At 44.3% G+C, this 18,539-nt stretch overlaps 1 protein-coding gene across 3 annotated transcripts in view; it reads left to right on the top strand.

Annotated features, from left to right (window-relative positions):
- The window catches only part of Galnt17 (polypeptide N-acetylgalactosaminyltransferase 17), a 433,180-nt gene that overhangs the window by 394,273 nt on the left and 20,368 nt on the right, over window positions 1-18,539 (top strand). For all 3 annotated transcript variants that reach the window (XM_006504402.4, XM_006504403.4, NM_145218.3), the window contains 3 exons: window positions 6,487-6,672; window positions 12,549-12,686; window positions 17,687-17,782. In XM_006504402.4, the coding sequence (XP_006504465.1) occupies window positions 6,487-6,672; window positions 12,549-12,686; window positions 17,687-17,782 (420 nt within the window). The remainder of the gene's footprint in view (window positions 1-6,486; window positions 6,673-12,548; window positions 12,687-17,686; window positions 17,783-18,539) is intronic.

Genomic DNA, 18,539 nt, shown 5'->3' with positions numbered 1-18,539 from the left:
TAGATTTTCTAGACCAGGGTGGACCGTGGGCATGTGTGGGGTAGATTTGACTTGACTGTTAGTTAATGCAAGAAGACAGCCCCCATTGCAGGTGGCACCAACCTCCAAGAAGTTATTTTCTGGCCTCCATATGCACGCTTTGGAGGGTCACAGACTATATACAAGTGAAAAAGTCAAGCTGGTGGCAAGCAAGCTTGCCTATGTACAGTAACTTCTCTCTCTGCCCTTGACTGTGGATGTGATGTAAGGATTTCTCGAGTTCTTCCCTTGACTTCCCTGGAATGATGGGTAGGACCTTAGGGAACGATACACTGAAATAAACCCTTTTCCCCTATGTTGCTTTTCAGCAGAGCATTTTCTCACAGCAAAGGAAGCGCACCTAAGAACAGGGACCCAAACTGATGTTTCTATTAAATAAAGGGACTGAGACACATTGTCTCAGTGAAGGAGTTGAGGAATGTCTACATAAGAGTCCTAAAGACAGGAGGGACAAGAAGGAGAGAAGGTAGGGGAATCTGTAGCTGGAATGTAAAAATAAAATATAAAATAGATCGGAATAGAAGAAAAATAAAGTCCCAAAGACATTATGACGTCAACTGATGTTTGGTACTCACCAGCAGGCAGGTGTAATGCCACTAGACCCACACTGACTGAGATCACAGAACAACTCTGAGAATACAAGCCTCCAGGAGCCTGAACTGTTTGTCTGCTTTAACGTTGGCTCTTGGCTTGAGGGGATGTAGTCCACTCTGGTGAGAAAGGTGCAGGGGCAACTGGCCAAGTTGTATTCACAGGAAGCAGAGAGAGATGGATGCTGGTGCTCAGCTCACTGTCTCCTTTCTATTCAGTCCAGGACCCCTGCCCATGAGAAGACACCACCCTAATTCAGGGTGGGACTTCTGTCTGCCATTGAACCTCTCTAGAAATGCCCTCACAGACACACCCAGAAATGCATCTCCTATTGTCCAAGTTGACAATCAAGATTAGCCATTGCATACACTATAAAATCAATATGGAAGCAGGCTAGAGAGATGGCTCAGGATTTAGGAACACACAATGCTCTTACAGAGGACCCAAGTTCTGTTCCTAACTCCCATGTTGGGCATCTCACAGTCACACATAACTCCAGGCCTAGGAGTTCTGACAATTTCTACTGGCCTCTGTGGACACTGCTCACACACACACACACACACACACACACACACACACACACACACACAAACACTTAAAAATTAACAAGATATCAGTCTTTAAAAACTGTAAATACCAGCTTCTTTCCACATCAGGGCATACAGTTTCAAAGCTATGGCCTTTGGTGCTGAAGACAGAATTAAATATAATGCAGTCTCCTCCAGTGGCTAAGCATAGATTATCTATAATTACACTCTAACAGCTGCTTTCTAATCCTCAGCAAAATGCATACTAAATTGTGGTAGCAGGATGAGTAATATGTATAGGTAGGAAAGTGAATACAGTGTTATCTCCCACCTGCCTTCTGGAAACTTCCATATGAAGGTGCCAAAGCTGCTCTTGGCCCTTCCCTGATACGTACTCTCATGCTCAGCACTGAGGAACTAGTGAAAGTTGTGAATTCAGTCAGCAGGCTCCTTCATGTCTATATTATCTTCAGATCTCCAGCAGAGGACCAGATCTGAAATCTGATCCTAATAAGCACGTATATAGTATTGGGCTCAATGGCCAAAGGCAAATTGTTATGAGTTGAGGGCATCGGGAAGGGTTCTGGGAACACAAAGCAATAGAATGCTTAATGTCTGTTCAGTTGGAACTGCTGTAGGGAAGGAAGGACCATTCTGTTTTGGATGTATGCCTTAGTTACACTTGCTGTGACAAAATTACCTGGACAAGTGCTGGGGTGATGGCCCAGTGATTGAGACCATCTCTCTTGCAGGGGGCCAAGTTCAGCTCCTGGCATTCATGTTAGATGGCTTGCATCAACCAACTGTAATTCTGGCTCAAGGCAAGCTGATACTATCTTCTGGCCTCTGCACATACATATAAGGACACATCAAGTTTTTTTTCTTTTTTCTCTTCAAAAGACCCTGATAAAAAGCAATCTAAGGAAGTATTTTGGCTTTATAACTCGAGGTACATCTCATCATGGTAGGAGAGTCAAAGTTGCAAGTCTTGTTGCAGCTGTAGTCAGGAAGAAGATAGCAATGAATGTCTGTGCCAAGGTCAATTTTTCTTCCTTTACTAGTCCCTGACTAGGAAATGATCCCACCCACAGTCAACATGGGTCTTCACACAATGCTAAGGCCAACCAGGACAATAGCCTACAAACATCCCCAAAAGCTAATCTTAATCTATACCAGTGCTCCTCAACCTTCCTAATGCTTCCACCCTTTAATACAGTCCCTCATGTTGTGGTAACCCCAACCATAAAATTATTCTCATTGCTACTTCATAACTGTAATTTCACTACTGTTGTGAATTGTCATGGAAACATCTGATATGCAGGATATCTGATATTCTACACCCGTGAAATGAGTCATTTGACCCCAATGGAGTCACAACCCAAAGATTGAGAGCCACTGATTTATATGATGCATCCATCATAGGCGTGTCAGGAGGCTTGTCTCCATGTGATTCTGGAGCCCATGAAGATGGAAATTAAGGTTACTAAGCATTACAGTGTGGATCTGAGACCTGAGGGACACCCAGTGATGTGTTTAGGTTTCTGTGTCCCAGAATGAAAAAGTTGTGGTAGGAGCATATGGTCAAAAGTAGAAATAAAGATAACTTGTTATAAAAAGGAACCCAGGCCAGCAAGATGCATCTAATTGTAAGGCCACCAAGCTGAAGGATTTGCTCTGGAACTCATGGTAGAAGGAGAAAACCAATACCCACAAGTTGTCCTCTGACCTCCACATGCACTGCGGGGAAGGTGTATGCACCAGCACATACCCACACACACACACACACACACACACACACACACACACACACACACACACTAATTTTTTTGAAGTGATTGTACTCTTGAAGATGAAGATGGGCTAACAAAGTAGGAAAAAGTATACACTTACACATGCTGGCCCAGGAGACTCGTGACTCATTTCTATCAAATGCCTCTCCCATGGGCTTCTCAGTACACTCTGTCGGATGTAGCCCAGGTGGCTTCTAGTCTATGCCAACTACTTCCTTCATATGCTGAGTTTAATGGTTTTCTATATTGTTTCCTTTTCGCACGTGTGTGTGTGTGTGTGTGTGTGTGTGTGTGTGTCACAGTGCACATAGAAGGCAGAGACCAACTTGTAGAATCAAGTTCTCCCTTCCCCCATGGGCCCCAGGGAATGGAACTTCCCTGTCTGCAAGTGCCTTCACCCAGTGAACCATCTTCCCAGCTCTTCACCTGTTACTCATCCCGCTGCCCATCCCATGTTAACAATCTCACTGCTGCTGTCCTCAGGCTCCACCAGAGCACAAAGAAAGGAACAGAGTTGAGGTGGGAATAAGATGTTAGGTGGAAAGGAGGAAGGAATGGAAGAAAAATAAAGGGATTTGAGGAAAGAGAAAAGACAGCTGGAGGTAGGAAGACAGAGAAAGCGCATTTAAGGATTATGTGGGATGTTTTCTCTAACACAGGAGTTTGATCATGCATGGCAGTAGCATGCTATTCCACTGGGTGGTACAAATGTAATGGATTTTAAACTGATGACAAGTTCAGACCAGTATGATTCGCCTCCCTCTGATACGGTTTGTCTTTTAAATACAGAAGCAACAACAATCAGGAGGGAAAGTCTCTCCCATCCCCTGACTCTGTTCAATGAAGCAGGCTGCTTTCAATAATGTCTTTCTTTCCTCCTCGGAGTCACATGTCACTTGCCAAGGTTCGTTTTAATCCCTCAGCCTGTGCTAAGAGAAATGGCTTGCATCGACCCAACCGGCAGTAGAATCTACGTGTTTAGGGGTTCTCGCCACCACGGTACTTAAATTGAGATATATCTCCAGATCTGCATTCGTAAATCCCATTTCTGAGAAACTGTAATAAATAAAGCCATGGATTGAAATTGAATTTTTGTAAAAGGAATTTAGGAGGAAAGCCATGAAGCATCCATCTGATTGTGGAAGAGAAGATGCATTTAAATCGGGGTAAGGGGACACAGCTCATCTGCCCAGCCTGGCACAAAACACCAGGGAAAGTTACCAGCAGCAGCTCGTTGGGGGTCATTAGTGTGCCATTCTCAGGGAACAAGGGTTACCAAGAAGTCCCAAAGAAGAAAAATGGGAGAAACAAATTAAAATATTTTCTTAGCCAGATAAATTCTGGTTATGTTTTTAGTCATATTTTAAAAAAAAAAAGGAAGCTAAAATTTACCTATACTTAGAAGACCCAATGGGATTATTTTATGAGTTCTACATTGAGAGATTCACCAGTGTTATTTTCAAATGTTGTTATTAGGTTGTTTTTTTGTTGTTGGGCTTTTGGTTTGGTTTGGTTTGGTTTTGCCCAGGACTGGAGAAAGAGCCCCAGGACCTCCTGTATACCATATAGTACTTCACCACTGAGCCACACTCTCACACTGAGAGATTGTAGGCAGGTGCTCTACTACTGAACTGCATCCTAGCCCCTCTCGTTGCTTTTTATTTGGAAGCAGACTCACTAAGTTCACACCAAAGCAGGTGTGAACTTGCTGTGGTCCCTCGGCCTCCATCACACACATAGCTAGGATAACAAAACTGTGCCACCAGGCCCAGCTCCCTGTTGCCCAAGTGACATGGAAACCAATTTCAGTGGACCCCAGAGTGACTTGATCAGGGACACAGAAGACATTTGGATAAGCCGCTGCTAAGATTTCAGAAATGCAAGCCCTTAAGGGAAGGAGGAGAAAGCCCCGTGTTGGGCTTCCTGACACATCAACAACCTGGGAGACCATCTTTAAGGGTAGACGGAGAGAATGAGGGTCCTGGAGAGGAAGTTGGGGTGATCCCCCACTGTCCTCAAAGTCTCATGATATTGCTGTAAAGACAGCTGCATCTCATATGTCTCACAAATACCAAGAATGTCACACAGGCTGCACAAGTGGCTCAGTGCTCACCCAGGTACATCTCATAACCAAGATTCTTCAGTGGTATTTAATTCCAGGAATATGGATAACCCCATACACACACACACATTCACCTTTCCCTAAGAGTTTGTATGCATGTGTGTCATTCTTCAGGTGTCCACCTCCTTTTTGACACAGTCTCTCACTGGCCCGGAGCTCACCAAAAAGGCTATTGCCCATCCCACAGGCACCAATGCAGTGGTTGGCTGGCCAGTGAACACCGGGAATTCTTTGCCTCCACTTCCCCAAAGCTAGGATTAACAGCATAAGCTACCAGGCCTGGATATCCTCTAGGATTGAACTCAAGCATTCATTCTTACACAAATGCTTTACCAACTCAATGACTAAACCCAGCCCTTAAGTCCATTAATTTTTTTAAAAAGACATTTTAAAACTGTTTTTATTTGTGTGTATGAATGAGAAAATGCCATGTATTGCAGTTGCCCACAGAGGTCAGAAAAGAAGCAGACATACAATACCACATCCTGAAAATAAAAGAAGGAAAAATGAGATAGATTATACCACAGCCAGGTTCTCCTGAAAGTCTCAGCAAATAATAAAAGGACAAGTAGCCGAGTTGGAAATTGGAAAAGCAGGACATAGTGAGATGTATTATGGTGACCAAATACCTGAGAAAAGGAACTTTAGGAAGGGAGAGTTTATTGTGGTTCAGAGTTCTATCATGGGGGAGAAGGCATGGCAGCAGGAGAGGGAGGCATCTGGTCACATTGTATCCACAGTCATGAAGCAGAGAGATGAATGCTGGTCCTTGGCCATTTTCTCCTTTGTCCAAGGCTCTAACCTATGCAATGATGATACCTGTATTCAGGCAAGTCTTCCTTCCTCAGTTAACCTAGTCTAGAAACTCCTTTATAAACACGCCCAACAGGTTTGTCTTCTTGATGATTCTACATCCATTCAAACTGACAATCATATTAAACTTTCATAGTTTGCTCAGACTGTCAATTTGATACAGTTATAGCCTAGATGAGATTGCCCCACAGACAAAACTGTGTGGGGAGGTTGTCTTGATGGTTACTTAATAATGTAGGGAGGTCCAGCCCACTGTAGGTGGCACCATTCCCTACTCAGAATGTCTTGGATTGTATAAGAAAGCTATTTAAGCATGTCCTTATGAGTATACCAACAAGCAGTATTTCCTCCATGTTTCCTGCTTTCAAGTTCTTGCTAGAGTTCCTACCCTGACTTCTCTCAGTGATGGATCATGACCTGGAAGTACAAGACAGATGTATCCTTTACTCCTTAAATTGCTTTTGGTCATGGTGTTTTATCACAGCAACAGAAAGGAAACTAGGGTTCATGCTATCTGGGTTCAACCACTGCTTTGGGGCTTGTGGGAAGGGCAGTGGCCTCTGGGATATCCTCTGCCATACTGATCAAGTCTCTGTGCCTCCAGGTATGGCTCTGTGGTGGCAGCATGGAGGTCCTTCCATGTTCAAGGGTGGCCCACATTGAGCGGAAGAAGAAACCGTATAACAGTAACATCGGCTTTTACACCAAGAGGAATGCATTGCGAGTAGCCGAGGTCTGGATGGACGACTACAAGTCACATGTGTACATAGCGTGGAATCTGCCTCTGGAGGTAGGAACAGGCAGCTTTCCCTATCATCCTAGAATGATAAGTTAGGCTCTCTGGCAGGCCACAGACACTCTTAATAAGCCAATGGCTTTTCTCTTGCCAAGGCTCACAGACATCTGAGTGTTTGATCCTCTTACTGGGGCAAACACAACCAAAGGGCATCAATCCACTTACAAAGATCTGCAGATCTTGTTGCTGTGTTAATCTAAATCTTCTTATATGAGCGTTGTCTCTCTACTCTGAGAATGTGCAGTGTCCAAAAGGTCCTCACCCGGCCTTGAGCAACACCAACCTTCTTCTGCTCCAGCTGTGCGCCTCCCCGACCCGGTGGGAATGCGGCTGCCAGTGACAAGTCCTGACTGACGGTTGCGTGAAGGCTATGATGCCTGTTTCCTTCTCTCCCTCATGCGTGCTGCTGGGGGCTCCAGCAAAATCTCTCCTTACTCCAGGCTCCCAGCAGGAACCCCGAACCCCGTGGCTGTGCCCAACTTGATTTGAATCTCACCTCTGTCTCATGCTATTGATGAAATCTCCACTGAACACTTTGAGATACTGAGTAGTAAAATGGGGGTGATGGTGGGTCCTCATTTCTCTGTTCGGGAGGCCGCAGTAGAGCAGCAGAAATACAATTAAATTTGTGCAAGGTTTGAGCGGTAAAGGAGAAAAGTATAGAAATTGTGTCACTGTTGTTACAGTTCTCCCCCCGCCTCCCCCCCTCCCCTGCTACCCAGGGTTGAATCTAGGTGCTTGTGTAAGCTAGGAAAGCAGCCCCTCATGGGGAGTCTAGGCAGGGCTCTACCACTGAGCCACGCCCCCAGCCCCTCCCTGGGGGATTCTAGGCAGGGGCTCTACCACTGAGCCATGCCCCCAGCCTCTCACTGGGGGATTCTAGGCAGAGGCTCTACCACTGAGCCACACCTTTAACCATTGTTTTTCTTTTCATTTTGAGACAGGGTCTCACTAAATTACCCAGGCTAGCTTTGAATTCACTCTCACAGGCCAGGCTAACCTTTAACTTGACATTCCTAACTCAGCCTCACAAGTAGCTAAGTGATACAGTTTGTGATGCCAGGCTTGCCTCATTACAGTTTTTGAAATACATCCTAAAAATTTGCCTCTCCCTCCTTTAGCAGTGTAGAGTCATCATTGAACGCAGTATTCCTTTATGCATTTTTAATTTACATTTATTTATTTAGTGTATGTAGGGGAGATGATGCCACAGTGCACATCATATAGAGGCCAGAGGGCAACCTATGCACATAGGTTCTCTCCTTCTATCATTCAGGTTCTTAGGCTGGACTGTGGGTCATCAAGCTTGGCAGCAAGCCCCTTTACCCACTGAACCATCTTGCTAGCCCAAGCTTTCACATATTCTTGTGTAAAGCTGGATAACCTTTGATGAGCACTTAGTACATCCCAGATACTTGATAAATTTCTCTTTTACAACATCTCATTTAATCTCATGGCAAATGAGTGGTCTGCCTAGATTTCCTCATCTGTAGAACATAAATTGTTCATATTTACCCCAAAGGGCCCCAGTGATAACAAATGAGGTACAGAATAGACTTCATCCCACACTGAATACTCAATAAATGCTGGCTTGTTAGGGGCCTACTACAATGTGCATTTTACAAATTAGAAACCTGGTACGTTGGGAGGTTAATGGGTCTTCCTTAAGGAGTTACAGGAATGCCAACTCAGGGTTGGAGAGATGGCTCAGTGGTTAAGAGTGCTTGCTGACCTTGCAGAGGATCAGAGTCCGTTCCCAGTGCCCATTTCAGGCAGCTCATAATCACCTCTAACTGCAGCTCCGGGGGATCTGGTGCCCTCTTATGACCACCATGGACATTGCATTCATGTGCACAATCTCACACATATATGCATACACATTAACTAGAAGTACATCTTCTTACATAAAGAATATGTACTCAAATCATCAGGGCAGGGATGTGAACTTATAACCCTAGTGCTCCTGTGTCAGAGTAATTCATGTTTTGTAGAGAAGAATGTAGAATGATGGTTTTATCTGTCATATTAGTTCTTGTTCCTATTCTAGAATAAAACCCCCAACAAAAACAACTTATGGAAAGAATGGCTTATTGTGGCTCTGAGTTCAAGGGTCTAGTCCATCAAAATGGGGAAGGCATGTTGGCAGGAGTGTGAGGTGACTGGTCACACCCACAGTCAGGAAGCAGAGAGAGATGGACGCTGGTGCTCAGCTCACTGTCTCCTCTTTATTCAGTCCAGCACCCCGGCCCATGGGACAGTGCACCCACATTCAAGGCGTGTCTTCCTTCCTCAATAAATCCATTCTAGAATCTCTCACAGACATACCCAGAAGAGTGATTCTAGATCATGTCAGCTTGACGATAGTTAGCTATCACTCCTGGAGTCACAAGAGCTAAGTTCTAGTCACTCTTGCCCAGTGCACTCTCCATTGCCATCCCTGCTTGGCCACGGGGCTACTGTGAAGGAGGTTTTAAAAAGACTAGAAACCACACATGGGTCCTGAGCATCCTAAAGAACAACTCATGAACACTGCTCAAAAGGTACAGATGTGGGAGAGCTTTAGGTTTCTGGTTTTCAAACGAAGGATGTTCAACCAATAAAGGTCATATACACATGTTCTATGATCCAGAAAAATTCCTAAATCAGGGGTGTGTGTGTAGCATTGGGACAGAATCTCATTATAGAGCCCTGAATGGTCTGGACCCAAATCCGAACTGAACTAGAAACATGTTAGATCCTAAGACATTTTTGTTTTTAAAACACAAAATCCCATATGTACAATTTACTAAATGAAGACTCAGGAGTCAGACACCATGGTGTAAGCCTGAGACCTCAGAGAGGCAGGAAAGCACCCAGCTGACCTTCCTACTCCACCGATGTCCCAGAAGGAAAAGGCCCTTTCTCCTTCTCCACACTGTCTTAAATACCCTTTAACTCAAAAACCCTCCTTTCTCTTTCTTGGGTTTTCTTATGCCCACTCCCTGTCAGCTGGTTCCTTGTTTTGCCTCTTGACCTATGGTTGACCTTATTTAACCCTATTTACAGAAATCTCTTAGGTTAAAGGTGTGTGCTAGGGATGAGCCACACCACAACAAGAAAAGACTTTTCCAGTTCACAGTCTCAGAATTCACAATGTGATCAAATACCGATCAACATATTCCCTCCCTCCCTCCCTCCCTCCATCCCTCCCTCCCTCCCTCCCTCCCTTTCTTCCTTCCTCCACTTATTCTTTCCTTTCTCCTTTTTTTCCATACTTCCTTCTCCTCCCTCTCACCTCTATCTTCCTTTCTCTCCTCCCCTCCCTCCCTCCATCACCTGCTTTGACAGGATCTTACTCCACAGCTCAGTTCGGCCTCAAATCGGCGTTCCACATGCTGGCATGATAGGCCAGTGCCACACTCTCAGCCTAAGCACTCGATACACTAAAACACATTCAGCGTGTAGGCCAAGACTATGGCCAAGTTTTATTTATAAACTTGCACACTAAGAGGCCAATAGCAACAGCCAGTAATAAAATGGTATGATCCAAACAAGGCACTATGATAAAATTTACTTCAGATTTATGAATTGTTTTCTGGAATTTCCCATTTAGAATTTTTGGACTGTGATTGATCATAGGTAAGGAAAATCAAACAATACTGAATCACAGGTCTGGGGTTGGTTCCGGATGGCTGGTCCATAATTGTGAATGCTATCCTGCCAGGCCCTAAAATGGCCATTTCAGCCAAGTGTGTAATCCCTACATTGGAGAGATGGAGGTACCAGGATCAGGAGTCCAAGGTCATTCTAGTTACATAGCCAGTTTGATACCAGCCTGGACTACTTGAGATCCTGTCTTTTCTTCTTTTAAAGGGGTAAAAAGGAACACTTTTGGCCGAGCACACTGGCACAAACCTACATTCCCAACACTAGATGAGACGAAGCAGGAAGGGTTGTAAGATCAAGACCAGCTTATAGTATGAGGTCCTGTCTCAAACCAACTCTCAGACTGACAAACACTATCCACCAACTAGGCCAAGGATATTGAAACAAAGTTAAATACTCTTTTCTGGCTTGCCTTTAAGTATTAGTAAGTATGATATTTAAAGAATTTTTTTCTTTAACATCCTTGTAAGAGCAGTTACTGTGAAGAAATGAGGTCCTATGTTCAAATCCCCAGTACCTATGTAAAGCCAGACATAGCCAGACATGCTTGTAACCCCAGCATTGCAGGAGGAGACAGACAGATCCTGGAGCATTCGACTTCAGTTATGGTGAGAAACCATGTCTTAAAACAGGAACAAAAATGTAAGTTTGAGAACAAGAGAGCAAGACAACCAATGTTTTCTTGACTCTACATATGCATTTGTGCATGTACACCAGATATGCACACACACCATCATCACCACCACCACATACATATACTCCCCACATATATATCCATCCATCCATATATACACCATACACACCCCTACACACACACACACACACACACACCTACACACACAAACATATCCTTACACTTACACACATGCACACACATACTTAAAATCCTTACCTGCTTACTGACAAAATCTTAACAGACTAACTCTTCTTGGTGCCCTCAAGTCCCATCGGGCTCTCCCCGCCCCGGCTCCCACCCCCAGCCTAGCCTGTGTCCTGTGACTCACAGTCATCTGGGGCTGAGACTGAGGCTCATATTTCAGATGGTTTATTTCCCCTCTGTCATCACACAGCAACCCATTACAGGTTCATTTCAATAAAAGCAGAGTGAATTATTCATCAGAACATCATCACACAGAAAAATTATTTTCTCCTTTGCATATAATGAGCTTTGCAGAGTGCCCACAAAGAGGGACGTCACACACAAGTTGAAAGACGAGCGGAAGGAGGCTAGAAACATTTATTTTCTTGTCATCATCAAATAATTCCTACAATAATTGTCTTGGGTAATTACTAAGAAAGAGAAGAATCCCAGAGAGTAAGTTGTTGACACCCTTGTGTCCTGGGGTCCTTAAACCCAGTGGTGATAAAGATGGAGAACTGTCTAGACGTCTGTCTAATCTTCCTACACACACACTATTGGAATGAGTATAATCTATAGCTTATGTTTAAGTGATACATGGAGCCTGAAGCTAACCTGAGCACTACAGGGCTCTGGGCTGGGGGTGTAGCTTAGCTGGCAAGGTGTGTGCCTAGAACACACAAAGCCCCTGGTTCTTCCCTCCATATGACATAAACCAGGTGTGATGGAACATATGTGTAATCCCAGCACTCAAGAAGTAGAGGCAGAAGGATCAGAGGTTCAAGGCCATCCTCAACTATAAAGTAAGTTCAAGGCTGGCCTGGGCTACATATAACCCTACGTAATGCTTGGTCTTAAATGTCAACTTGACACAGTCTGGGAAGAGAGTCTTAATGAGAAATTGTTGGCCTGCAGGAATGTCTGTGGTAGATTGTCTTGATGGCTAGTTGAGGTGGAAAGGCCCACCCTGGATGCGGGTGGCACCATTCTATGGGCTGTGTATGAGTGCAGAAAGCCAGCTGAGCATAGGCAGCAGGTAGCATGGATATGTTTGCTTTCTTTGCTCTGTGGGCATGTAGGGACTGGCTGCTTGAGCCCTTGATTTGGCTTTACCACCATAATGGGTTGTAGCATGGAAGAGTAAACCAGATCTACCCTTTCCTCCTCCAAGTGGCCTTTGGTCATGATGTTTTATCACGGCCACAGAAATGAAGCTGGAACGCTCCTTCTCACAAAACAAACAAAATACCTCAAAGCATTCCAGGCTCCAACTCCCCTAGATGCCCTTCCTAAAAGTGACTCCACCTGCACACGGCTCTGGCCAGAGGCCCAAAGCCACTAATGCCCTTCGTTTCTCTGCTTGCAGAATCCAGGCATCGATATCGGTGATGTCTCAGAAAGAAAAGCATTAAGGAAAAGTTTGAAATGTAAGAATTTCCAGTGGTATTTGGACCATGTTTACCCAGAAATGAGAAGATACAACAACACTATCGCCTATGGGGAGGTAAGATCAACCACACTTGAGGGACAATGGGGCCTTCCTCCCTTCTGCCCCTTAGTGATTCTTGGAGGTACAAGGTTCTCTCACTAGCAAGGGTATGAAGGCAGGAATGGGACCGTGGCTTTGTTATCTGCCCAAGTCATAACAGTTTTGAGATGTTTTGACATTGGGGGGCCCTCTGGGCCATGTAAGTGGGGACACTGAGCAGGATCTGGGTCATAATAAGAGTCAGGGGGCTGAGGCTATGACTCAGTGGTAGAGCTCTTGCTTAGAATACTTTGCTCACGTTTCTGGGTTAAATCCCTATCAAGACACGCATACACACACACACACACACACACACACACACACACACACACACACACGACAAAGAGGGGGGAGAGGGAAGGGAGGGACAGGTGGAAGGGGAAGAGAGGAGTAGAGCTAAGTGATATGCATACCTATAATCCCAGCTATAGGATTTTCATGGGGTACATGGTAAGCCAGGACAATTTAAATGATACAGCATGACTCCATCTCAAAAGAGAGAGAGGCGGGGGCTGAGCTGAGGCCAGAGCCTCTATTGCTCATCGTTGTGGGCTATGGATAACTAGTGACATATGAGAGAGACAGAGAGAGAGACAGAGACAGAGACAGACAGAGACAGAGACAGACAGAGACAGAGAAACAAAGAGAGACAGAGACAGACACACACACAGAGAGAGAGAGAGAAACAAAGAGAGACAGAGACAGAGAGAATTCTCAAATTTTCTGTAGTGAGGCTATCACTCTTTCTAAAACATAAAAATGGCTTGGCATGGTGGTGCATGTCTTTAATCCCAGCACAGGAAGCCAAGATGGGAGAATAAGAAATTCAAGGCCATCCTCAGCTACATAGTGAGTTTAAGGCTTAGCCTGAGCTACGCAAGACTATGTCACAATAAACAAACTCAACAGAACATATCTTTTGAACTAATCTGCTAGACTCTCATTCTAGTAAGTTGTTGCCCACCACGTGGCTCCTCCCATTTCTCAGTGTATAAAAACAAGAGCAATGGAAGGGCCTGCTCCATGGGGTGCTGGGCAGAACAATGAGCCACGGTGTGTTTAGTAGGGTCAGCAGGTCAGTAGGCAATGTGTGGCAGCCATCGGTAATACATACTAACTGCCTTCTCCTCTCCTCTTTAAAATAAAAGGATTTTCATTACTGAAGAAGGATCAGATGTGAAGGGGAAATCAGAAAGTGGGCAGGGACTCTTCCAATTGTGCATATTGCTTAGCTCTTTGTCAAAGGCTAATGCCGTGGTTGGAGAGGAGTCTCCACTGCTTGCCTAGCATATGTGGGGCCCCTAAAGCTCCACCCCCTACACCACGTAAAGCTAGCATTGTGGTGCATGTCTGTAATCAGTTTGAGGTTATCCTCAGCTGCATAGTAATATCAAGGCTATCCTGGGTTACATGAGATCCTGTCTCAAAACCTCTTCCCAAAATAAAATGAAGTCATGACATAAAGACATAGAGCCCTGGAGATAAATCTGATATCCAAAGGGAGACAGGCTTTCTAAGGCTGAAAACGTGTAGGAGGAACAGAGGAAGAAAACACATTGATCTGAGCTCATAAAGAAATATAGCCCACACTCCCAATGTGGAAATGTTCTGCCAAACTGGAAATGCATACATCACAAATCTTACAGATGAATAGTAATTTATGTGTAGTGAGCTCTACAATTCAATTTAAATAAAATAATTGATTTGAATAACAAAAAAATCCCCCAAAGAAAAATGGACTAGATGTATTAGTTATTTTTCCTGGTGCTGTGAAGAGACACCATGAACAAGGCAACTTATAAAAGAAAGCATTTGCCAGGCAGTGGTGGTGCACGCCTTTAATCCCAGCATTCAGGAGGCAGAGGCAGGCGGGTTTCTGAGTTCGAGGCCAGCCTGGCCTACAGATTGAGTTTTAAGACAGCTAGGGCTATACAGAGAAACCCTGTCTTAAAAAATATAGCAAAAAAAAAAAAAAAAAAAAAAAAAAAAAAAAAAGGAAGAGAGAGAGAGAGGGAGAGAGAGAGAGAAAAACAAGTTAAACTGGGCTGGCTGTTCTGTTTCCCTGTGACACTGGGCTGCTGTCACAGAAGGAGATACAGAGAGTCACCCAAGACATACCTATAAACAGGTAGAGTTTTAGTTTATTGATTTATTACTTTGGGGGAGTATGGGTGTGGCCAAGTGAGTGAAGGTGCCCTCCAAAGCCAGAGAGAGTCAGATACCCTAGAATTGTAGTTACAGAGGTTGGGGGCTACCTGATGTGGGTGTTAGGAATCAAACCCAGGACCTTTGTAAAAAGCAATATGTGCTCTTCACTGCTGAGCCATCTCTACAGGTTCTGGCAGGTTTCTCGTGGATGCCATTTTTATGATATTCTTGATAATTTCATAATTAGAAGAAAAAGAAATATTTTAAAAAATCAGGGTGGGGTTGGAGAGAACTGACCTAACAAGGTGTCCTCAGACCTCTACACATACACAAATCTCTCTGTCTCTGTCTTTGTATCTCTGTCTCTGTCTCTCTCTCTCTCTCTCAATGTAACCTTTTAAAAGAAGAGAGAGAATTGATTTAAAAAAAATGCTACAGTTGACAGTAGTCATGAAGCAGGCTTGTGAACCCAGCACTCCAAGCACCAAGGCAGGAGGATCGTGAGTTTGAGGCTAGCCTGGGCTACATAGGAAGCTTCTTTCTGGAGAGAGGGTGTAAGAGAAAGTACTAATGCATTACACAGCCAGGCTCCTGGGTACAGTGGCAGACCTTGTCCCTGCCCCACACCAAGGGCAGCGATTCCTGCCAATCACAGTATAAACTGGCTATTTGATTGGCCTTGGCAAAACCTAGACATCATAGTTTGATTTCTTAATTTGCCCTTATTTTGTAAATAAAACCAGTATATAAAGAGTGTAGAAAGTGAAAAGATGAAAACAAAACCTCCTGTCTCCTCTGTTTGCTAAATTTACCATATGGTGTTGTAGTTCAGACAGTCTTTGCATTAAAGCAAACAAATTCACTTGTTAATAAAATTTGTCATATTTAGATTGTTTATTTTATTTTAGAGAGACAGGGTGTCACAAAGTGAAGACACACTGTCCAGAAAGTCATTGTTCTGGCCTCTAACTCATGGCAATCCTCCTGCCTTAGATTTTTGAGTGTTGATGTTGTACATATAAGTGATTGCTTGTAGCGATTTAGACTTGTGTGGTGCTCAAGTGTCTGGATTGTCTGGATTGATGTATGCGTGCATGTGTGGAGGCCAGAGGCCAACCCTGGGTGTCATTCTTCAGATTCAGTATACAGAGAGAGAGAGAGAGAGAGAGAGAGAGAGAGAGAGAGAGAGAGAAAGAGAGAGACAGAGACAGAGAGAGGCAGAGACAGAGACAGAGACAGAGACAGAGACAGAGACAGAGGCACAGAGAGGCAGGAGGCAGAGAGGCAGAGAGGCAGAGAACGAGAACGTTTCTTACTGGCCTGGAAGTAAGCTAGGCTGGCTGGATAATGAACCTCAGAGCTCCACCCTTCCTCAGGGCTAGGATTACAAGCATGAGCCATCATGTTTAGCTTTTTATGTGGACCCTGGGGTTCAAATTCAAGTCCTCGAGTTTATAAGGCAAGTGCCTTACCTGAGCCATCTCCCCAGCCCAGGCCTGTGGGACTTCTAGAAACTTCTGTTGCACATTGTTCCAAATCCTGTGTTGTTGATTTTTTTTTTTAGTTTGTTTGTTTGCTTCTTTATTTTTTTAAACTATTTTAAATATTTAAATATTTATTTATTTATTTATTTAAATTGTACTATTTGTCATGTTCTCTTAAGTTCCTAAAGTTAAATAAGACCAGCATTAGTGTTGGGGTCCACTTATAATTTGCTCATACAGCTGTCTCGGCCCTGATCCCACCCCCTACCCCTACTCCACTAAGATGACGTTAAACCTGAGATCCATGCGAACCCATGTGTTCTATCTGAACATTCCTTTAAGGCTGGGGAGATGGTTCCATTGGTAAAGTGATTGCCTGAGTTTGATCCCCAGAACTCACAGAAACAAACAAAAATAAAAACAGGGCCTACTGGGGCCTACCTCAAATCCCAGCAGCACCAGGGAGGCTGAGACAGGAAGATCCCTGGGTTCCAGGTTAGTGAGAAACCCTGTCTCAATAAACATCGCCCGATGCTATCCTCTGTCATCCACAGGCATGTGCATCCATATACATATGCACCTGTGCATACATGAACAGCACATGAACAAAGTTCCCTGATAGCTTCTTTGTAAAGATTTATGTATTTTTATGTGTATGGGTGTTTCTCTTGCATGTGTGCCCATGCACTATGTGCATGCAGTACCCGAGGAGACCAGAAGAGGGCAGCACAGATTCCCCCTGGAACTGGATGGTGGTTGTCTGCCATGTGGGTGCTGGGAACTAAACCTGAATCTTCTGCAAGAATAACAAGCACTCTTAGCTGATGCTACATCTCTCCAGACCCTATCTTTAAAAAAATATATTATTTATTAATATGTATATGTATTTGTCTGTGTGGGAATGGGTGTGCACATACAAGCATAGTTGATTGTAGAGACTAAAAGAGGGTATCAGATCCCATGGGCTGGAGTTAGAAGTAGTTGTGAGCCATCATACTTGAGTCCTGGGAACTGAACTCAGGTCCCCAGTAAGACCAGCTAATGCTCTTAACCACTGAGCTATCATTCCTAACATGTTCTTTTATGGGAGCAATGGAAGAGGGTGGGAGATGGAGGTCCAACTTCCCAAGACCCAGAAACAGGGCTCCCACTTAAGATACCCACTCTAGAGCTTTGTCTGTCATGCTCAAGTTAAGGGCTCACAGATTCAAGTGTTGACCCCCTACTTGGAAAGGATTGTGTGACCTCTCTCTATTAAAATCACAGCCAAGGGATGTTGTGGTGGCTGGGGAGTGGTTCTCTCCCAGATGTTTTCTGATGGGCATGTTTCATCTCTTCCTATAGCTTCGTAATAATAAGGCCAAGGACGTCTGTCTGGACCAGGGGCCACTGGAAAACCACACAGCAATACTGTACCCATGCCACGGTTGGGGACCACAGGTAGGAACACATATCTGACCAGCAAGGGAGTAAAAGCAACCGTTTCCAGTGGGACCTCTGGAAACTTCTATTGCTCGTTGTTCCAAATCCTTTTCCTTTTCTTTTTTGAACTTGTATGTTTTTCTGATTGTATCACTAAAGAAGGTGGTTAAATACCAGTACAAGAACAGAGCCCTCACCAAGAAAGAAGAAAATGTTTTCAGGCTGTCTGAGAATGCAAGGCAGCCTGAAAAGGGGCAAAAACGGTTAACCAATAAGTAAATGGTTAACCAATAATAAGTAAGAGCAGAGACAGAAGAAACGAATCTCCCTTGATAACTTGGAATGAGCAAGCTCTGTGTGTGTGTGTGTGTGTGTGTGTGTGTGTGTGTGTGTGTGTGTGTGTGTGTGTGTTTTCTAAGGGCTTAGCAGAAGTTCCCTAATATAGGAAGGAAATATATCCCAAAAATCATTAGACAGACTTGGCATTCACAGACATAGTAAATATTCTGTCAGCCAGCAATCACAAAGGCAAGTTACAAACTGGGAAAGCATTTACCCTCCCTTCTTGAAGACTTAACCAGTCCAGGCTAACATGATGTATTGGTTTCTTTTCTCACTGCTGTGGCAAAAACCTGACAAGCGATGTAAAGGGGCTAGAGAGATAGACAGGACAGTCCCTAGGGCTTCCTAGTCAGCAAGTCTAGCCAAATCACTGAGTTCCAGGTTTAAAGAAACCCTAAAGGAAGAAGCCAGGTGACAACCTCTGGCCTCACAT

The sequence above is a fragment of the Mus musculus genome, chromosome 5, assembly GCF_000001635.26.
Source record: "Mus musculus strain C57BL/6J chromosome 5, GRCm38.p6 C57BL/6J".
NCBI classification, from domain to species: Eukaryota; Metazoa; Chordata; class Mammalia; order Rodentia; family Muridae; genus Mus; species Mus musculus.
This window is presented reverse-complemented; position numbering and strand designations above follow the sequence as displayed.